Below are 22,954 nucleotides of genomic sequence, written 5' to 3'. Positions count from 1 at the left end.
ACACACACACACACACACACACACACACAGATACATCCAGAACCTCTGATGCGTGTCTTGCTGAAAACGGTTCTCCTCAACATCGAAACCTCCTCTCCTCCTGCTGACTCCCTTCCGAGACGTGCTTAACACCCCGAAAGCGGTGCTGAGACATTTGGACCGAGCGGGGTCAGTGGGGGAAGGGAGCGTTTCGGGAGGAGTGGTGTGGTTTCGTGTTTCGGTTTCAGTCTCACCTTCCTTGGTGGTGCCGTCGATCTGCATTTCCTCCCCGAGTCCGGTCAGGTACTCGGCCGAGACGGAGACGCGGTAGGTGGTGATGGGGGAGAGCTCCCGCAGGACGATGGTGGTCTCGCTGCCAACAGTGGCCGTCTCCAGCCTGGCCCCATCCCCGCTGACTGGGATGTAGGAGAGGCGGTACCGCCGCACGGCCCCTGGCGCTGCCTCCCACGACACCCTGAAGCTGTCCGTCGTCTCCTCCGACACCCTGAGATTGCGTACTGATCCTTGCTCTGCAATGGTAACAGCATGCAGTCAAACACCTGCGCTTCCTCACTTAAGAGGAAGGTACATTTCAGCTTCTACAAAGCCATCTCCTGCCAGAATTTGGATGACTCAAAGTCTGCCAGATGAATATCGAACAGCTTTCTCTGTTATCATTACATAATTGGCATTTACCAGACGCTCCTATCCAGAGCAAATTACATAGATTACAATTTAGGGTTAAGTACCCAGCCCAAGGGTACAGCAGCAGTGCCCCAGCAGGGAGTAAAACCTTTTGGTTACCAGCCCTGCTCCTTACCCCTATGCTACACTGCCACCTCTATTATTAAAATTAATCTCACAAGTGCATTTAGCAGTACAGCTCATAGCTGTCCCAAAGCAAAAAAAAAAGAATTGTACCTTCTAATGTTGTCTCTTCTCCTGTTAGTGGAAAGCTGTCTCCCTTCTCATACTGGGAGAAGACGTTGACCTCGTACTTGGTGAGGGGAGTGAGGTTGGGGAGGATGGCGGTCCTGGTGTTTACGGGTACAGGCATGGTGATGTAGTCTCCAGTGATGTCTGCAGCGGGTCGGAACCGGACCAGGAAGGACAGAACGCCGGTGGAGTCTGACTCCCAGGTGGCCCTGAAGCTCCTGGAGGTCACCTCGGAGAACACCAAGTTCTTCGGAGGAAGCAGACCTAGGGCCAAGAGTCAATTCCTCATGTCATGCTGTGCTATTGTACAATGATCGCATCAGGTAAAATCTGGTCCTCATGAGGTTTCAAATCAAACTAGGACTGATGAATGCCTGCCTTCTAATGATGGCCAGCTTTTGATAACAATCCCTTTGTGTACATTGAGAAAAAAATTCCTCCCAGGTAAGCACAGTGTAGCCAAAAACAGAAGTAAAACCTGAATTTCATATAATGGACATTGTTGAAAAATAGATTGTTGATGTTAAATACAACATTAATAAATGCTAGGAAATATGCTATTAAGAAAGAGGCCAGGGTTGCAGGTTGAGAACACCTAAAGGAAATACGTGCTGTTGTACTCTTGTACTGTTGTACTTTTCCATCTCACTGGCGCACATTTTAACCTTGTGTGGAATTTTCTCAATCAAAAAATTCTGGCCTCCTCCTTCCTGACACATTTACTAACATTTACTAATGCTCAACGTCAACAATCTGTGTCAAAGATGTATGACACAGTTATTAATGGTTTATTAAATATTTATAACAGCAATGTATTCTCAAGTTTCACTAAAGTGAGTAGCACTTCATTAGCCTTCTGTGTGGCTCTGGGGAACAAAGGTCTGCTTTCATAGCTGCAGCACAGGAACTGGAGCAACATATTAACATGTGAAAGGTAACAGCATCGTCTTTCAGAATGCTGTGACTTTACAATTAGCAAAATAATTAGGTCAAAATAACAGTCAAGCTCTCGTTGCTATAGCAGTTACAAACAGTTAACAATAACAAATTACGTAACTGATCCTCTTGAGATCCAGGCATATGGTTTTCTGATATTTCAAGACATGGTCATTTAAGAAATTTAAAACAATGAATGGCTCGCTTGTGTGTCTGCTTGACTGAGGGCCAATCTGACACAAAATTAACTTGAAAGCTCAAAGCTGTATCTAATCCCCAATATGCAACAGGGAAAAAACGTCTCTTATTTCAGATATCAGCTGTTAAATTGTGTTCAAGTATGCAAAAACAAAAACTGATCCAACTTGAGAAATGATCCCTTCGTGCAATATTCAGATCGTGGACCTCAGTGGAACAGATGCTGTTAGATAGCCATGTCATAACTGACAACATGCTAGACTGTCGCGTTATATTTAATGAGATCCTAAGTAACTAACTACAAAGCTTCCTTGTGACTATGATATATTCCCATGATTTTTAGGTTTGCAGACTCAACCCCCTGGGTCAAGAACACATATGTTTAAATCCCTTTAAAGGTCTGGACAATTTCAAAGTCTTGCCATTCAAACACAGAGGGTTTTTCCTCACATCAGAAATAAATTATTGTTCTTGTAAAATGCATTCCAACATTCCAATGCTCTCCAACTATTATCCAATTATAGACAAAGCTCTTCCCCTATTTAAATGTAAAGCTCCTAAATTCCATGGCATGGGAATAATGCTAACATCATGACAGGGTTAACAGTGGTGACTGATTTCAGACTGATCTGAATTTCATTGCCCTCAGAGATGCCAATCAGAGATGCCTCATTTGAACCAACTCCCTGATTTAAACCAAGCAGTTTGTTTCTACACCACTCAACTAACCTAAAACAATTATCTTCTGAAGCTATTATTTTCCAATCAATCATCATTCATACTGATGGATGGCTGAATGAGTTAGCCCTACCCACTTTGACAGAAAGCAGATGGAGCAAAGCTAACTCAGGCGGGGAACTCACTGATTCTGTCAGCACTGCTGAGCATCACCACTGTCAGATAACTGTCTCTACTTCCAATCCGTTTCCCCAGTCTAAAGCCAAGTATTGCAATCTTCCAATATTTACATGTGGCGATCTGTTTAGCAGGATGCATTAACCTGACAGAGAAGTGGCAGCCACTCTACTATACTGCAAGTTAATTTTTGTTACTTGCAACCAGATAATCAGATTATAGTACTCCCTCTTTGGTGGGATGCATTCCAAAAGGATGGGACTAAATGTTGAACTGTATTTGAAAGTTTCACCCAAGTATGCTGTAACGCTGGGTTTCCTGAACTTGCAAACTCTCAACTGGACTACATCTCCTGGGCCATGCCTATCACAGTCTTTTATTCACTTCATACATTACTTTGCAATCATTTAGTAGATGCTCTTATCCAGACAGAGACTTCCACGCATTATGCAATGACAGTGTTGCCACGCCCTCACGCCTCCCAGTGGTACTCACTTCTCTTCTTGATGTTGAGGAGCTCCTGCTCGATCCTCAGGCAGATGGACTGCGTCAGCTCCTTGGAGATCCTCTGGAAGGCGTCAAAGTCCTCCACGGTGTAGACGTGGGTGTCCGCTGGCGGGTTGGCGATGGCCTCCAGCTCGGAGCGCACAGCGTCCTTCACGCCCACAGCGAAGATCTCCACGTCGGAGTTCCTGAGCCTCTCGGCCGGGTCTCTGAAGGCATCTGAGGACTTGCCGTCGGTGATGAGGATCATGACTCGGGGAACGTTGGGGCGGGCCCCGCGGGTGGTGACGAAGATCTTCTCCCTCACGTAGGTCATGGCCCTGCCCGTGTTGGTGGAGCCGCCGCGGTAGGGGAACGTCCGCACGGCCTTCACCACCGCGCTGAGGTCATGGTGCGTGTTGAGAGCGAACTCGGTGTGCGGGTCTCGGCTGTATTGCACCAGGCTGATCTGCACCTTGGTGGGCCCGATGTCAAAGCTGTTGACCAGGACTTCCAGGAAGGCCCTCACTTTGGCAAAGTTGGCCAGTCCTATGCTGTAGGAGCCATCAACCAACAGAACGACATCTGCTTGGACATCCACTCCCAGGGAACACTCTACAGGAAGAAAAGAAAATGCCATTTGTCTCCTGCTTTGTGGGAATATTATGTCATGGAAGAGATACTGTAGACAACACGATTAACAGAAAAAATACAGTGGTCCCCCCTTATCCGCGATTTCAGTTACACACGGACAACCGCGGTCCAAAAATATTAAATGGAAAATCCCAGGAATAAAGAATTCGTAAGTTTTAAATTGCACGCCGTTCTGGGCAGCATGATGAAATCTTGCGCTGTCCCACCCAGGACGTGAATCATCCCTTTGTCCAGTGTATCCATGCTGTATACGCTACCCGCCCGTTAGTCACTTAGTAGCCGTCTCGGTTATCAGATCAACTGTTGCGGTATCGCAGCAATTGTGTTGAGGTAACCCTTTTTTTTTAATAATAAAAAAAAAAAATTAAAAAATCAATACTTATGAGGACCTGGGCATTGGTCCTTAGTTTTCTCTCTTCTTCATTTAAAGTTTTTCCTGGCCAGTATGTATGTATAGGAAAAAAACATATCTGCAGTTTCAGGCATCTGCTGGGGGTCTTGGAACATAACTTGGAACTTTTTTAATTGTATGCTGACATCTTCTACATGTGCCATGATTCAACAGCCAATGACAATAAGTGAGAGGGCCTGGGAGTATATCGGAAAAATCCAATATGTGTGTGGCTGGGATCAACAGCCCTGTGTTTGGGAGGTGCAGTGGAGGCGTCCTCACCCAGAGAGATCTTGGTGGGCTGGGTTTTCTCCATGGCCATGACAGGCTCGCTGGGGGTCAGGCCCTTCAGGGCGAAGAGGCTGATCTCGTACTCCGTCTCTGGGGACAGATCTCTGACGTTGACCGAGGTCTGGGCGGGCCCCACGTACAGCTCCTGCCGTTTGCTTCCCGCCAGCATGGGGATCAGCTGCAGCTTGTACCCTGTCACCTCGCCCATGGATGGGTCCCAGGTCACCCTCATGGACTTGGAGGAGATTTCGGTGACCTGCAAGTTCGAGGCCGGCTCAACCACTGTGGGGAAAGACAAATTCATAAAAAAATCGTCTCAGGAATGTTCAGGAGAGCACATTTTGCTTCGCGCTGAAAATATGTTCTTGGGTATAAACAGGAACAACGTTATTAAAAGGATAAAATTAAGCTGCTAAGATGATGGTGATGCAAATGGCATACGATTCAGTATGTTGTCTTTGCCTCCTCTATAGCAAGTCTTACCTTCCTCTCCGCTTGCCAGTGAGTTGAGCTGCTCATCGACTCCAGAGCACACCTGTGTAATGAGCGCTTTCTGCACCCCCTTGATCAGGTCGAAGTTGGGGACGTTGTAGACGTGCTTGTCGTAAGGCTTGGAGGCTATCAGCCTCAGCTCCTCTTCGTCCGCTCCTTTGATTCCTGAGTTGGATGAAGAGCAAGATAAACAGTGTCGAACCCAAAACAGGATCCGTCCATGCATGGCTGTTAGTGCTATAAGCGTCTGGCAGACCTACGAAGTCTATCTGCTTCAGGTTAAGCGTCAGCACCACTTAATATATAATTAAGACTCCCTGTAAAGTCAACTGAGGGGAACAAAAAATGATCCTGAGTTTTGAAATAGTTGTACTTCCCTGTAGGTTTGAAAGCAAGTACGCAAAACACTCTATTAAAATGAAAAACTGAGGCAGAAAGCTCTGGTCCTTTTCCCACTTTTAAGGAACTCCAGCTGGACTCACTGACAGTAGCTCCACTTTTGAACAAGATGCTAAATGGGAGTTATAATCAGTTATAATGGTAGAGTGAGGATTTATGATCCTCATGATGGGTGGAGCTACCAAGTGCTGTCAATCAGTGATTCATATGAACCAATGAATGACACGTAAAACCCACGGCAAACCACCAAGATTGGTTTAAATTAATGACAGAAATTTATACTTGTTCCCATTCTGAGTCTCTACAATGCCTCATTTCCCATCAATAGACATCAGTAACTATTTAGAACATGTTTATTTTCAGTTTAAGTGTAGAATCTACGCCAACCACTTTTTAATATCATTGGGAAGTCTGCAAACCTCATTTTGCAAGATTCAAATAATGATTCCCTATGAGGGTTCTTGTGCAAAGATACTATTGGGTTTGATTCATTTCGTCATGAATTTTTTGTCAGAACATTGACAAGAGGCCTTTCACTCCCGCGGTGCCATTGGCATATCAAAGTTACACGTCAAATAAAAGTTCAGATCAGACAGAGAGCGAGTCCCCGTCTCACATACCCAAGACAAAGATCTCAACCCCGATGTTCCTGAGCTTCTTTGCGGCGTCCTCCACAGGGTCCTGTGATTTTCCATCTGTGATAATCATGGCCACTTTGGGAAATGCTTTCCTGGCGCCGGCCGCCTCAGTAAAAGTGTTTTTCAGCAAGTAATCCATGGCATCACCTAGAAACATTGTTATTATTATTGAATTGCTTGGCGGACACCCACATCCAGCCTCTTATGTAAGTTCAATTTTTCTGGGGGTTGTGTGTGTGTGTGCGTGTGTGTTTGTGTGCGGCATAGGAGTGGAGCATGGAGGTTGGGACCAGAGAAGGCTGCCTTAAATATGACTAATTCAATCACCAACTGACTGACTCTTAAGAGGCAATACAGGGAAAAAATTTGATCAAAGCCTAGAAAGACAAGTTTTTGCTTAACAACATCATTTGATTACACAGCCAGATGTTTGCTGGAGCAGTTGAGGCTAAGCATCTTGCTCAAGAGTACAGTGGTAGTCCTCCACCGAGGAATCAACCCTGCAGTCTTCCAATTACTGCACCAAAAGTAAAAGACTAGATAAGGGTACAGCAAAGTGCAGATAAAATGCACTGACGGCTGCTTTCCAGGCTGCATAGCTTTTTGGGTCAGTCCCCAGTAAGGTTAAATTGCTGGCCTGTCAGTCCTGAGTTTGGCCAGGTCTCTGCAGCAGGCTTGGCTGAACTTTGCAGGCAGCAGCTTCAAACAATAAACAATGAAAACACCATGGAAGTCAGCTGTCTGCAGCTTACGGAGCTTGTCCTGAGGAACCCAGGCCGGCTGTAGCTGTCAAACAGAGACACTGCAAATCTCCAGTGTCTGAACACTCAGGGCTGTCCTCCTTAACACAAACACATCCTCCCCTTGTTGTCATTCCATGTCAATCACATGGATCTGAATAAAAAATACCTGCACACTGTACATCATGCTGTTCAGTAATTTACTTTAAGGAAACAAAGTGCATCACCTTATATTCATATACTGAATCCACCCCAATTCTGTACATTGTATTGAAATTTCAGGCTCTGATCTGTGACCATAACGTGTCATTACTATTACTATTACTTACTATTGCTTTTACTATTGCATATTACTTGCTGTTTATTTTACTTTAAGTGTAGTATTGAGGTGTATTTTAGATTCTGAGATCTAGTGATTAATCTATGGTAGTATACTTGGCTTCCCTTGTCTAGTCAGGTTGCACAAGTTAGCTTGTGGTAGGGCTTGAATACTGGTACACTCACACTCAGTGGTTTGGGAGTGCCTGGTCTGACACTGTATCTCATTCAACTTAATGGATTCTTTTGTGCTGGAAGTCGCTCCGGACAAGAACACCTGCTAAATGAATGTACTGTAATGGAATGTAATGTCATGAGGTTGGAAACGCCTGTTCTCCCGCCACAGGACCTTACCGGTCATGGTGTTGCCGCCCTTGTAGGGCAGGGAGTTGATGGCGCGGAGCAGCTCGCCGCGCTTGGAGTACTGGTTGAGGTTGAACTCGGTGCGGGTGTCGGTGCTGTACTGCACCACCGCCACGCGGGTCTTGTCCCCGCCGATGTCGAAGGCGCCCGCCATGGTGGCGATGAAACTGCGGATGTGCTTGAAATTCTCCCGGCCCACGCTCCACGAGCCGTCCACCAGGAAGACCAGGTCGGCGATGGCGCTGTATGAGCACTCTGCGAGGGGGGAGGGGGGAGGAGTTGGGGGGGGGCGGGGTCAGAGAGGGATGTTCAGCTTGTGTCACTGGCCCTGTGCAACGTGAGAGTGGCCCCAGTGTGGGAAGCATTTCCCGCATTAACACGATGGTAATCCTAAAGAGCGTGTTTGTGTATGACGAGAGAGGGAGGCTTCACAAACCCCACAATGGTCTGAATGCTAATGAACCCCATGTGTGAACCAGTTAAAAGGCTTTGCTGTCCATATCGGAACGTCATGATTGGCTGAGATCAAAAATTCACCAGCAAAAACACACCATGGCTCTGCCCAGTTTGGGGTTGGCAGGGCCTCACTCTGCCATCTCTGACGTTTAGTCAGCTCATCTTTACTCATCATGCATAATTGGAAAAAAGTCATCTGCAATTGGAAAAGACAGCCTAAAAAAAGCCTCCGTGAAAACACCCTTTGGATCCAGTCCATAAGAACGTCGGGCCGTAGTGCTGCTTTAGCTCACTCCCTGCTTGTGTTTTACAGGGCACATGCCTCTATAAACACCGCTGTCAGATTAAATGCTTTCACAGGCATTTGACTGTGCGCTTCAGTGATGGACGACCCCTGCAATCTGAAAGTGCCTTAAAATAAGAGAGGCCAGGTGAGGAAAGCATGATGCCGTTACTGCTTGGCCGGACATGAGGACACAAATTCGTTTTTACAACCCAAATAATCACAAAACCTTTCGCCGCTGTCATTATGCTTTATGTCCTGTTGCCCCGGTGGATTTTAAACTTGTGCACCGTGCACATTCTCTGGAACTTTCTGAATGACTCAATTGTCATAATTGGCATGATTCATGAGGTTTTTGTCTTTAAACTTTGATCCTCTGAGTCCTGTTCTTAACTCCACCACCGCGCAAGCTCTCGGCTGCGCACATCTTGATTTTCAGAGAAAATGCACCCTTTAACCAACCCTATTTTACACATTACACTTAACAGTCAAAGCAAAGCGCGATGCAGCGAGTTGTGTAATTATGACAACTGCGAAAAGACAGAGTACTTAGAAGTGTGCTTGGTGACAAAACCCAACTCTGTGTCAGCCATTCCGCAGCTGCCTTCAGTTCGGGGTTTTCAATTTCCAACTGCACTGTACTTGAGGGGAAAAAAATCTGCGATTTTCAGACTGCCATTCCTAAGCACAGGAAGCAGGGCATTACTCTTTTAAAAATTAAATTCGATCTTTCGGAGTAATTCTTTCCACTTCTCTCAGCGTTTCACGGCTGTGTTTGTCTACCAGATTCCGGGTGTCGCCGCAGCGAGTGAGCTCAGCTTTCTCTTCTCGTTGACCGCGCGCGGCGAACCTCGTTTTCTTTATGACATGTGACAGAGCCCCTCGCTGAGTTCTGACAGACAAAACTGCTTTCAATTACGAAGGAATATGTACATTTCCAGCACGCGTCCGAACGATCTCGGCTCGAGCCCTGACAGCTCAATTCAACCAGAGGCCGATGGGATATGTATGAGCCATTCCAGGAAAACGGTGACCGAAGGCCACTGGAAATGGACATATTCGGACAGCAAAAAAAAAAAAAGATTTTTATGGCCATCCAAAATGAAATGCTGTGTCAGCTGATACAAGCCCTCAACACATGGTAATGAGATGTAGGGGGAAATGTACTTACTAATGGACTCCGTGATCTGTGGCTTCCTTTGTGTCCCATTCGTGGCACTGGATTGAACTGAAATGCAAGCGACAATAAGACAGCGTCATGCACTACTAAGGGGAAGAGGCCAAAGAAACACTATTGTTGAGTCAACTTGCCTATCACAATAAACAAATATCTGGGCTGCCCCAGAGTCCCAGAAGAGATGCTTTGAGTTGTTGTCGAAAAACAGGATTTTCCGTTATCTAACCGATGCTGTAAACGCGAAGTACATTACAGCACTGGTTCCAATGAGTCCTGCTCTCTCGAATGCTAATGAGCTGATGTCATTTGTTCCTGGTATCTTTGTCTAATCATCGAAAGATCATCTGACCCAGTTTTTTTGGCGTCACGGGGACAGAGCTAAACACTGCCGAAGTCCAGGCTTAAAGAGAAAAGCCATGTACAGGATACGTCCTACGATCTGTCCAACTGCCAGTTTCTCATTACGTTATTCGCCCCAACAGACGCTCCTTATCCGGGGGACTTATGCAGCTTACAGACTTTCCATTCATACAGTTGGGTATGTGCTGAAGCAGGTCAGATCAAGTGCCTCATACTTAAACAGGATCACAAATGGAGCGATCTGTACATTTTCTTGACCATACCACCCAAATCACACTGAAAGCTGTTATGTTTGCACCCTGGTATAAACCATCTACCTTGTAGTCATTATAGTCAAGGGCGTTGCTAAACATCTGCATCGCACTTACTTGTTAGCTGTCCAAAGATGGGTATACTCTCCTCTGCACCATCAAAGGATAGAATGCTGACCACATAGTCTAGGTCAGGGGTCAGCTCTGAGATAGAAGTCTTTGTGGCAGTGGCTGGAAGGCTTAGCTCTTTGGGAAGTTCATCTGAGACAAAAAAAATAAAACGGTCACTTAGATCCAACGTCATTTTATGAGCATAATCAAATGCGCAGAAAAAAAGTTTAGAGTTTCCTGCTGGAGCTATAAAAGGATTAGGAGAGGCTAAAAACCTGTATTTTTCTGAAACTGATGGCTGTAACTGTTTAGAAAAAAAGACAAACACTATTTATTTGGGCTGAGTGTTAATGTGCATTCATAAAGTGGTTGGATGTGCTTTGTTATATGCTAGCAGCAGTGTTTGTTTCAGGGTTGAACTATTTACACTATGTCTTCCATGGGAAACAAGGAGAGCGGACGTGCTGAGCTTCTGTGGGCTCAGTTTGGTGGAGCTGACAGAGGCCCAATTGTGCACAGTGCCAAGAGGAACCCACCTGTGTCCGACACCACTTGTATTCTGAAGCCCTCTATCCGTGACGACGGCCGTTTCCATGACATTTGTACTGTGTTCTCATTTAGAATTTCAAATTTCAAATCTGAGGGCGGTTCAACTGCAAACAAGAGAATACTCAGCATTAATTCCAAAGAGAGAGAGAGAGAGAGAGAGAGAGAGAAATATGCTGAAATTCATGGATAAAATATTTAAGCAAAGCATGGCAATTTTTTTTTTTTGCAGAAATGTGTTTCCCAACGATAAACACTTCAGGCCTGAAGTTCATCCGTTCATTGTTGGGTGAATGCGAGGACCGACATCGCAGTGATGATGATGTGACACAAAACGACATGACAAGGGTGAGAAGCCATTTTGGAGTAAAATGACGTCTGTTTGAGTTGCTCGACCGTGCGGTCAGCAGCCCAAGCACAGGAAATCGAGGAAGACACTGAATTACACAACGACCCCACACAAAAACCTTTACAGGTGCAGACACTGGGAGACCATCTCACGCATGCTGAATGCAGTCAATACAACGCATGCCCAACCAGCACTCACAAGTTGCCCACATGGTGATGGAGTTGAATTAACACAACACAAAAATGATACACAACATTTTCATTCACTGAGTTATTGATTATACAATGGAAGTCATGGAAAGCCAGATTATTTCATAAGTCAATGGAGGTAACCGTATGGTGTATATATACTGAGTATATATACACATATCAACAAGCAGAAGCATTTGCATATTTTGACCGTCACACATGTCACGGACACACATCCATTGCAAACCTCTTAAAAGAATACACAATACGTCATCGGAGACTCTTGTGTACTTTTTTTGCATTCTCACAGCTGTGCACAAGTCATGACAAACTGCTTACATGATCAAATGGAGAGAGCTGAAATACAGAGACAATGTGCATTAACACAAAATAAACCAGTCAAAACAAGATGGACGACAGTGAGATGACGATGACGGCAAACGTTGTCCACATTGAGCTGGCTGTCACAGTACCATGCACATGTACATGAGGAGCTGCCGGGTGCAACTCAGCGAACTGGGCACACAAAAAAAAAGTCTCTATGTAGAAGAAGGATCTCGCATAGAGATTTCTAACATATTTTAGAATGATATTCTTCTGCATGGGGGTGCTCCACATGCTGTCTGTTCCAGTGACGCTGTCAGCCCTACACAGCAGATGCACTTAACTATGGGGTGTGGTGAGGGGAGGATGCTTTAGCTAATATCTCTTACAGATAACCGAACAATGTTCAGGATTGTAGGCTGTTGCATGCAAACAGGGAGCTGAACTGAATTGGTTATGTAACAGCTAATTGTTGCATTCGGTATGTAACCAGATGTAAAGTCAGCACTTTTCGGAAAACAAATGGAATGAGACTGCAAAGCATTTCTTTTAGCAAGTCTCCTCATTCTACATTAAAAATTCTACATTTGCACTTCAAGTCTGGTCTGAAAAGCCATGCCAATGACTGTGATGTCTAAATAAAATGCGTACCAAGGCTAAGTAAAGAAAATAGGAGCATGTCAAAGTGACAGAGTGATTTCTACCCATTATGTGCGTCGGTGTCTAAAGGCAAGCAGGTTTGCACACCGTCAGGTCTTCTTATACATTACTGGCACGAGACCATAAAACGAAGATGTATTGAAGAGGCATGCAGCGAGGTGGTCATAAGACCACGTGAGGCAGGTGCTGTCTGTTGGAGAGCGGCATGCAAATCCTTTGGGAGGCAGCGTGGGAAAGCCAGAATATCATTCTAAAATACTGTAGAGGAGAAAGCCGCAGCTAAGGACATATGTGATGCGCAGGCAGACAACAAACGACCCGAGCGAAAGCTGGACCTGGACATGAATACGAGGAGTCACCAACCTGGCGGACCAAAGACAAGGCGGGTGCGCGGCCGTGCCCGCGGCTGCAGGGAGGAGTCTTCGCTCGCTCACGGGGAGAGCGTGCATTCAGTCGCAAGCACGCGCTGCCTCGGCGCCGGCCTTTTACCGGCGTTTTACCGGCGGTTCCAATAATGAGCTTGTGATTCACGAGCAATATAACTTCGCCGGTGAATAGTGAGCAAAGCGACTCGGTAGGCGTAATTATTCATTTTTCTGGTCTTGTTAAAATCATATTCGATAGTCTTGAAAAAAAAAATACATTAGTCTATTCGATAAGCATGATTAATTCTTCATTTGGTGCTTAATTTGAATTGTTTCGGTTGACATGTTTTGATTCTGTCCGCTATTAACTAGCCATGAGGCCACGTCATTTCCCTCAATCCACATGTGATCAGAGGACACCGTCCCGTTTCCCCCGGGGGTCTCGGCCTGGCCAGCGTCAATAACCTCTGTTTCTAACCAGCGAGGCAGAACTTTGGCCAGCGGCTTCGCCAGACTGCGAGGCAGGAGCACCGAGACTCCCGGAGCAGCGGAACAGAAGCCAAAGTAACTCCGCAACATGTGCTGACATTAAACATCGCTGCATATTAACTTTCCATATGGGCTGCAACTCAGCGATTTTCCGAACACCCGCGGAAGCCTAAAAAGAGCCTTTGTCTTCGCGCTCATTTGCGACGCTCGAATTACATCTTTCCATTTCATTACAAAAAGAGATATAGGAGTCATACAGAAACGTGAATTAGCGGATCACTCAATTTTCCATTGGAAATGTGATATTTTGCCACCAAATGTATGTGTGTGTAACGTTGTGCGGATATCATGTGTCTTAAGGGTTGCATGTCTTCTTTGCAAAACCTGATTTTCATTTGCTACTTTATGTGGAAAATATCTGATGCATGTGGTAATCATTTTCTAATTTCAAAATTTAGCATAGCCATATAAAACTTTATTACGTCTTTTTGCTCGTACAAGATACGTCTTTTAAACTGTTTTTATTGAGCTTCCTTTACACTCTGTTGTTTTAAAACAATTTCTGTCTGTGTAAAACTGACCAAAATTCGGAAAGTTGAGTCCATTGAAATACATCCCTGTCTTTTTGTCTTTTTTAAACATTTTATATTTTGGGCATGATGACGACTCCTTGACACTGAACACTTCTAGTTGCCATGGGAGCAAACATGAAAAAGTAATAAGAGAAAACTTGCTCCCAGTGATCTTAAATGAATACATTATTTCATCAACGCACTTGAAATAAAATATATAGGCTATATGTTAAAACAGGAAAAAAACGGGCACTCCAAAAGCAGAGGACAGTCGAAGAACGGGTAGATCAAACGACCTTGAACGACAAGCATTAATTTGGGGGTAGACGTAAACAACTTGCTCTTTTTAATATGTAACGTGTACAATGTTTCGTTCAGTAGAATGGTGCTGTGAAGCCCCTTTATGTCTGTACTTACATCTGTTGTTCATAAATGAATTACTGGTTGAATATTCAGTTGCTCCCTCTACTTCGTTTAAGATGAAATGTGAAATCAGGGAAACTGTACCATTGAGTGTTTCATTGTAAATGCAAACACCTCTTTAGTCATTCATGAGTTTTCTTTTAACTCATCAAATTTCCTAAGAGCTCCTTAATTCTGCAGTGCATCTACTTGTTGTATAAAATTAGATAGAATCAAGTGTCTAAACCCCACAGCGTTCCAGTCTCACTGCGATGTCTTTTTGTAGTTTCCAAAGTCTGGCAAATGAAAAGTTGGCATACTGAACTGTAATTTAAAGAGAATTTATTTAAATCCCACTGCGAATCTCTGATATCACCTCCCGTGGTGAGAGAATGGAGGCGTGACCACTGAGCTACTTCCAAGCTCTTCGCGCACCGATTGTGCCGCTCACCGTCGCCCCCTGGTGTCCCGCACCTCTTCTACGGCGTTCACCTCACAGAACTAGCGACCAACGCCTGAGAACTCTCCTCATACGATTAACACGTTTTTAGACTCTTATTCATGTGTTGGATAATGTAGAATATCATCAGGATACGAAGACGCCGAAACGACACCGTGTAAACGTAGCGCATTTATGAGAGCAATTATCGTAATCTGCAGCAGTTATAGTAATCTGATCCTTGATCGCGAATCGTCTCTGTTTGAATGATGATCTGTTCCGTTTCCATTCCTGGGTACTGAGCCCTAGCCTTAAAAAGGCCCGGCTTTCATTCCACGCAGGCACTTATGCACTCGATCCTACAAATCATTTAGTTGATTGAACCAATTTATTTTCCCTCCCCTACTTTCAGGCTATTAGTGGTTTAAAGAGAGTTGGAATTAGCTACCAGACTGAGGGTCTCCGATTTAAGTAGCACTTAACACAGGGGGACTCATCCAGAAGTCTGTGCATATGCAGCGTTCACCTGAAAAGAGGAGTCACTCGATTTGATTTCATATTCCAGAAGAATGTTTTGACTGCCCGTTAATTTCACATTCCCAGCGACGGGACGTGATGCTGCTCGGTTCAAGACTGATTCAACATTAGATACAGGTCCAAGAGAAATTAAAAGGGGGGAAAGGTATTTATACATGCTGTTGCTGAATTTCTCAGATCAAAACATCTTCTGGAACACAATAATATTTTCACACTAAATTGTGTAAAAATGTTAGAACATCAAAATCCACCGCGCATAAATAATAACACAATAAATTATGAAAAATAAACACATAAGTTTAATATTAAATTATCAACACAAATACCACACCCGTGCGTTTTATTCCAAATTGTGCGTTTGGTGTTTTGAGTGACAAAATTCAGAATAAAAGAAAAATAAAAGTAAAACGCATGTCCTTATTTTGGGGTGTAATTTTATTCATTTCATGTAAAAGTGCACACACAGAATTTATTTCTAGTGTCACCTTCGGATTAAGTGACATGAAACTGATTACACCAATGGAAAGAATGTAAAAACGTGTTCTGTATAAACCAACGGAAAAAATGTACTGGAATGAATGATGACATGGATGGACAAGGTACAGAGTAATTGGATAGGGGAGGGGGGCGTTCAATCTATCCTCTATAGCGCTTTCTTTCTGCACAGGGAATTTAACGCAGCATTCACGAAGTATTCGTCTGTCACTCGAACTACAAAGATTGTGGAGAATCTATGAAAAATTTAGGCTTTGGTTCGCATATATTTGTTGCAGTTAGATTGAACGTCCTCCATAGATCACTTTTTGATTGAATGAGAGGGAGGGAGACGGGAGGGTGAGAAAGGGAGAGAGGGAGGGGGGAGGCAGAGGTAGGGAAAGAGAGAGGTAGACAGAGGGAGAGAGACCATCTGAGCTATTTGTCAATCAGCTCAGATATCACAAGCCAATTACACTGCTTCAGATCAAGCAGGGGTTCTTACCTTGAGCCTCGACGGAGGAAATTAGCACTGCAACGAAGGCAGCTGCTGCCAAAGACAGCCTTAACTTCATTTTCTGCCGTTTGGGATCAGCAGCACATGAATGAATCTACAAAAACGGGAAAAAAAAACAGTCAAGATCACGAGAATTTGAAACGCAGACCATGTAATAGATTAATCAATTCAATCAACGTGACTGAAAAAGGCGGGGGCGGCGGGGTACAAGAGAGACCGCGGGGAGTTTGTCCAAATTGTCGACTGTAAGTAACTCAGCAAACGTGGCTCCAAACATAAATAAAAAGAGTTTGTTGGGATAAAACAATTTAGTCGAAATTCCGTCTCGGGATAATGAAATTCAGGAGTGCATACTTCGCTTTGCAGAGCCGAATAAGATTCAGCAAGTTACTCTGACTACTTTTGAATTCCTAACGGGAAATGATCTGAGGGTTCATTGTCATTAACTGGATGTTCATTTTAACGTATAATTAGAAAGAGGAAAAATCTGCATATTCTATTCACAGTCAAATATAATTTTATCCTACCAAAACAGCCAGTTTCTGCTCCCAAGACTAGAAATACTTACCCCACACAGATAATATCGTCCTAAGGATAAAGGAAAAGCTTCCGACGCCTCTAAGTTTCAGTGGTTTAAGCGCGCCTCCTACAGTTGTCTATAGGTTGAATGGGACCCTATGGTAAAGGTGTTCCCCGTGCAATTTCCCAAGTGTCATTTTTTTAAGTGGAAAGATAAAGAATAAAGTAAAATCTATCTTTAAAATGTATTTAAACTACCGCAAAGCTAAAACAGCCGGCCACGGCGAAGGTTAAATAATTAGAGTTGCGCAAAATATGACTGTCCATAACTTTTTGCGCAAAGACAGGCGCAAGATATAACCAAGGTGTAAGTGAGTCTCTCCAATTATTTTAAAATCCGCTGTAGACCTCAAAAATGTGGATTGACCACAACAATTCAGTAACTATAATCTCAGAAATGATTTTGAGTTAAATATATTGTAAAAAAAAAAAAAAAAAAACTTTAACCTGACCGCCTTTACCTCCTGATATAAGAAATTTGCCATATATCCAGAGTATGAATGTAAATATTTTAATTAATGCGCGTCATATTAATGTCGACAACCCAATGTATCGACAGATTTAGGTTGAAAAAACTGGCTTTGATTTCATAAATTTAATTAAATGTTCCTCAAACATAATTGCATATTTATGCGCAATCATTCCAAGGAAAGAAAAAAATAGGCTTTGGGTGGGGAAAGACGCAAAAAATTTGTTGGATATGAGGTTTCAATCTCGGTCCCAAGTAAGGTTTGAAGAAGTAAAAAAAAAAAAAAAAAAAAATCACTAAGCCAATTTATAGTAGTCATTCAGATGTAATGTAAAGCTAACCTGGGCAATGTTGTTTGGTAAAGAAAAAATAATTTAAAACCAAGCTTCTTCGTCGAAAATGCTCCTTCTGAAACTGGTGGAGTAGTTTCAGGAGTGGTGGCGGTCCGGCTGATTCGTGCAGACGATCACTCGGAGCTCCGGCTGCAGATGTCCCAGAAAGAAAGCCTCTTTCCAAGTGGGAAAGACTCCCTTCGCAATCTGCTACTTAATAGGGGGCTGTTCCCAACTCTCGTTTTACTATCGTAAGCTCTTACGAAACGCAGCATGCGCGGCGACCCGCCACGGTTTGATCCATTCAGCGCCGCAGAGAGCGGGGATATACTTTTGGAAACTAGCGCATACTTTTCTGCATTCCTTTCGCGTGATGGTCATTAGGTTGTTTAGTGCCACAGGTCCTTTGCACATTGAAGTGATCGCATCTGTCTTTGGAAACCATGACGGAGCTTGTATTTCGCTGGCAATCGTGAAAGCATGTTTTTTTTTTTAAATGTGAAACAAAGGAAAATCTTAAACAACCCAATGATATTTCACTTAAGAACATACTTCAAGACGCAGCACCGCGTCCATTAAATTATATTTGCTGTTTTATAACAAAACTCTGAGTAAACGAATTTTGAAGCCGGCGGCAACCCGTTTAAATGTCTTTCCCCTACTCTTTGCAAAAGATGTGGACATAATTAGATATTAGATATGGCCTGTAAGAGCAGCAAACATGATGCTTGATACATCAGATTACACTCATGCGTTGCTGGACTGTATCAGAACATTACTTCGACTGCAATCAGGCCACCGAGCTCGCGCTATTTTAGGTCATAAAATATGGCGTATTACTTTAACGTTGTGATTTCATTTGTGCTTTTAGTAATAATATAACCGAGCCCTTTAAGGATCTCAAAGAACTTTACAGCGAAGTGGGGTGTGTCACTACAGCCACCACTAATTTGTAACACCAATGGGCTATGAGCGGAAGTCCTTTTGTTCCAGAACGCACAAAATGTATTAGCTAAGGTGAAGAGGGAGGAAATTATTTAGCCAATTAAACTCGTTTATTAGATGGCTAGATTTCATGAGCCCGATTGAGAATTTGTTCTGGATACCAGATGACATTCAGCGCTTTCCAGTAAGTGCCATATGAACTTTAATGACAACAGGGAACCAGGCCACGGGTTTAATGTCTTGTCTAAAAGATAGTATCTCCACCAGTCAACTGTCCCTGACTCTGTGACTCTGGTGGGGCATTGGTCCCCTGTTTGGTCCAGAGAGAAGACTGCCCCCTGCTGGCCCACTAAAACTGCCCCCAGAAGCAACTTGGATTTCCCAGGTGATCTTCTATCCTCATACTAACCCAGTCAAGCCCTGCAGGGAAACGGAGACCTCAGCTGAGAACAGCATTCAGCTGACTAACGGAGGTCAGTAGCGTGACCTGGCAGCTGGGACCTTGACCTGTAACCAGAAGGAGGCAGGTTCAAATCCCAGACGAGGCACTGCTGCCGTACCCTTGAGATGGTTGCCTGGGTTGCTTGAGTAAATACAGCTGTATGATTTAGCACTCATGTCAAAAATGTGAATCTTCTCAGATAATTAAATAATAAAATACAGTTGTTTCAACAACACAGATGGGCCACTTTTATCAGACCCCCTTCCTGTCCAACTTTATGGCCATAATGGGTAGAATTATGTATTATCTAATTGTACAACTGCTGAGTCCTCCCACCTGAATCATTTCCATGTTTATAACATTAAAAATGGTCCTTCAAGCGTCTACCTGACAACAGAACAGTGAAATAAGACCGGGCTGCATAAAGCTGTGAAATATTATCATCAGAGTGCCTCATGTGGTTATGCTCATATATACTCATATATGGCAATAACGCTGCGTGTTGAATGTATACACATTGAAAACATTATTTGCCACTTTCACCTCTAAACAACGAGCACAGTAAATCTCCTGAACACTCACGAGCCAGCTTATGAAGAAACTCTTATATTTCCTCTTCAGTCTTGAAGATGTTGCCCCTGCATCTGCCTATTCCAAAGGCAAAGCAATTGCAGAGCACTGAAAACGACGCCACAAAGTACTTTTTGATCAGGCCTGCGAAGTAAATTAGAGTCGTGGGATTCCAAGGACATGATATAACCCGGTATTTGTTATTTATTAGCGCGCCCTGAACATTAACCGAGCTCTCGAGAAATATGTCTCGCAAAATATCGCACAAAAGAGAGGTAACTCCAGTGCATGATAACTTACGCGTTCCTTTTACATTTTTATGTACAGGAATAAAAGTGAAAAACGAGAATGTGCAACAGCACCACTTGGAGTGGTTCCAACAAATGAGAAGAGTTTGCGTCGTGAAGTGCGGGGACCAGCATCAGGTGCTGTGAGAAAGTGAATCCATTTCCTTGCAAACCCCGCCCTCTAGCGTGCAAAGATAAAACATACAAGCAAGTGGATCGTGAGCTCGTGGTAAGGAAATGTGCATTACATTACATTACATTACTGATATTTAGCTTATTCACGTTTCCAACTTGAACTGGTGATTCTCTTAAATTCATTGACACTTATATAAATGTTCCTATGAAGAAAAAAGAATTTACCATTAATAAATAAATCGATTTGATTAAATTTATTCGTTTAATCGGATAAAATCGGATAAAATCTAGTGCGTGTGTGGTCCACTGTATTTACCACGAACGCTGCGATGAGTTGGTTTGGGTAGATCTGGTTTAATGTCTTGACTGTTCATGGTGGGTGCTTTGATCTCAAAGCCTTTTTAAAAATTTGTTTTGTGTGGAATTAGAAGACCAGTTAGAAATGTTCAAGGGATTCATTTATCATGGTCTTCATTGTGTTTCATTATTTCCATGAGGGCGGATACTCTTTTGTGACAGTGGTGGAAAGTATTGGTTACACACTGAATAGTTTCAAACATGCAGCGTGGGAATATCTTCCCATTTCAAGAAAAATCGGGAGCTCTGCCTTGTTTTCAAGGTTTTATAGATTATGAATCTTAATCTCTTCAGAAAATCGTCTCAGCAGCAATTTACTCGGACGAACAGCATGGCAGTAGTTCTTATTGTACGTCACGTGTGTTCAGACATGAGAATGCAAGTGAGTTTATTATTACGTAGCATGCACATGCATGGGAACAGCAGCGCCCCCATGTTCCAATGGAACCTCGGCACCTGATAACAATAAACATCAGTTAAAGATTGTTTATTGCTGTTCTTTGTTTTTGTCTTGGAAGATGTGACGTGGCTTGCCCAGTGCTCTCATTGGTTATCCTCCTGGGCAGCCTGTCCCCACCAGTGGGGCATAAGAAGAGTAGGCTTCCTATTCTCTGTTACTGTTACTCTCATGAATCAGTATTTGGCACCATGTAAACACTATGACCTAATGTAATGTTGGTGTTACAGACCATTGTTTGGCTCTTCAGTTTTCCCAGTATGACAATTATGCAGTTATTCTGCTCTTAAGGATAATTGCTTGGCACTGTGTTTTTATTATTTTTATTTTTTATTTTAACACAGTGATGCCTATTTATTGTAATTCTGTTGTATTCTGGGCCTATTTTACAACTTTTTTCTGTTGTGATGTAATTGATCCATCGTGCCATTTAGCCTTGTAACTCACTTTGGGTGAGTGCATTTGCCAAAAAACATGCATGATGATAACAGTTGCACCCAATTTAGAGTTCATGAAATCTAAATTGGGTGAAACCCCATCACTGCTTTTTTCCATCCCGCTCATTGTTTTGCTCCTCACTGTAGCCATGTTCTGTTACGGCAATGCCAGACGGAGACCTAAAACTTTTCAAAGTCTTTCAAAACAGCTTTTCAAAGCGCAACACAGCTCTTAAAATACGGGAGCATGGATCCTTATTTGAAGAGTATTATTAAAAAGACTACATTTTTCCTATATCCTGGAAGACACTGAAATCATAAGCTGCCCCTAATTTTTGGCTGACATGTACATTTGCAAACAGTGCCAGACATTATCTGCATGCTGAAGCACACATTTCAAATCCTTAACTCCATGCCCTCAACTTTTGTCATGTGACCACTGGCAACGGATGACACTTGACTTGCTGCAGCATGTCAGGATTGCAAAAGTTGTTACACGCTCTCTCTGCCAGATATGCTTTGCTGATCCACAATAGAGAGCTGGAGCAAACCCGCTGTAAACATGCAGGACGGCATGCTGCAGGTGGTGGGAATGAAGGGGGTGGAGCAGGGAGCAGGCCCGCTGATGGCTGGAATGTCAGCGCTAAGGGAGGCCAGGCACTTTAATGTGCACCGGGTGAAAGGTGTTTTATTTCTGCAAACTGCAAACCGCAGACAGGTTCAGCCCGGGACATCCTGAATCAGAGAGCACCTGCACCCGGGACACATGCTGGACCACGTGCAAAAGCCACCGGGAGGAATGGAACATAGAGGCAAATCAAACGCCCTCGTGACAACTCTGCACAGCGGGGTGTACCAATGGCTGGGCACCAGTGGAGTGCGCACTGTATTGAAAATGTACAGTAAGAACATGGACCTCATAACCTATGTGGCTTTTGTTCATGGACTTGGAAAAGTTCTCCACATGAATTGTGTACAGCCTATTCAATTTGCACGATGGGAAAAAATATGCACACTGTTATTTTTAAACTATGCTTTCTATTACATTTTCAATGCATTTCGGTATATTGATGGAAGAAGATGGAATTATGAGTGAAATGGTGTACTCTGGTTTTACCTTGTAGGAGTCCTGCTCAAGAGGAACCTTGTTCTCTTCAGCTGGGAGAGTGAAAGTTTCACTTCTGTTTCACTTCTACATTAAGTGCATTATGTAACAAGAGCCATGTCTATATATGGTTATGGGTGGTGTACTGCATTTTACTGGTTGACATCTTATTTATAAAAACTAATTTAAGTAATGTATTTAATGTATTGTTTTTTGTGTCATTGTATAAACTGTTTACCTGGTATGCGTAATAAGTGGCAAGGTAAGAATTCTTCATCCAGCGGAGTGTCCCAAAGTGGACCTTTGACCCCACAACGTGAACACAATTTAAGGAATTAAGTGGGCATTTGATTGAAAATTAAACCTGAGAAAATATACTGCCATTTACCTATTATAGCTTCAGAAATCTATCTACACTAAGATGTAGTATATTTTACATTTCAGTAGCTTTTTTTTATTGTAGAGAAAGATGTCATACTGTTCTATGTCATCTTTGGGCCTTACCTGAATCCCAGTGCCAGTTTGTGTCAGAATATGGTGGTATGGGATGCCCTGCAAAAGATTTGAGGAGTAGGTAAAGATGGTACATCTGCGATGGTGCAAAACAATCTATTACATGATATTATAATATGAATGTAATTATGCAAAAATTATGAAGCAGTGGGG

General features: G+C 43.4%; 1 protein-coding gene across 5 annotated transcripts in view; it reads right to left on the bottom strand.

Moving 5' to 3' along the window:
- LOC118787507 (collagen alpha-1(XII) chain-like) overlaps positions 1–17,727 on the bottom strand; it is a 79,888-nt gene extending 62,161 nt beyond the window's left edge. For 3 of the 5 annotated variants that reach the window (XM_036543090.1, XM_036543093.1, XM_036543091.1), the window contains exons 1-12: positions 17,563–17,727; positions 16,162–16,267; positions 10,848–10,964; positions 10,318–10,461; positions 9,584–9,640; positions 7,665–7,928; positions 6,235–6,399; positions 5,207–5,380; positions 4,715–5,005; positions 3,400–4,002; positions 901–1,179; positions 234–509 (exon numbers count right to left, since the gene is read on the bottom strand). In XM_036543090.1, the coding sequence (XP_036398983.1) occupies positions 234–509; positions 901–1,179; positions 3,400–4,002; positions 4,715–5,005; positions 5,207–5,380; positions 6,235–6,399; positions 7,665–7,928; positions 9,584–9,640; positions 10,318–10,461; positions 10,848–10,964; positions 16,162–16,231 (2,440 nt within the window). In that variant the 5' untranslated portion in view covers positions 16,232–16,267; positions 17,563–17,727. Of the gene's footprint in view, positions 1–233; positions 510–900; positions 1,180–3,399; positions 4,003–4,714; positions 5,006–5,206; positions 5,381–6,234; positions 6,400–7,664; positions 7,929–9,583; positions 9,641–10,317; positions 10,462–10,847; positions 10,965–11,733; positions 11,754–16,161; positions 16,268–17,562 lie in introns of those variants that run through there. The other 2 variants (XM_036543092.1, XM_036543094.1) reach the window with 2 other exon arrangements.
- Positions 17,728–22,954: the final 5,227 nt, after the last annotated feature.

This window comes from Megalops cyprinoides, chromosome 12 (genome assembly GCF_013368585.1).
Source record: "Megalops cyprinoides isolate fMegCyp1 chromosome 12, fMegCyp1.pri, whole genome shotgun sequence".
Taxonomy (NCBI): Eukaryota; Metazoa; Chordata; class Actinopteri; order Elopiformes; family Megalopidae; genus Megalops; species Megalops cyprinoides.
Note: the sequence above shows the minus strand (reverse complement) of the source record. Positions and strands in the feature narration are given on the sequence as shown.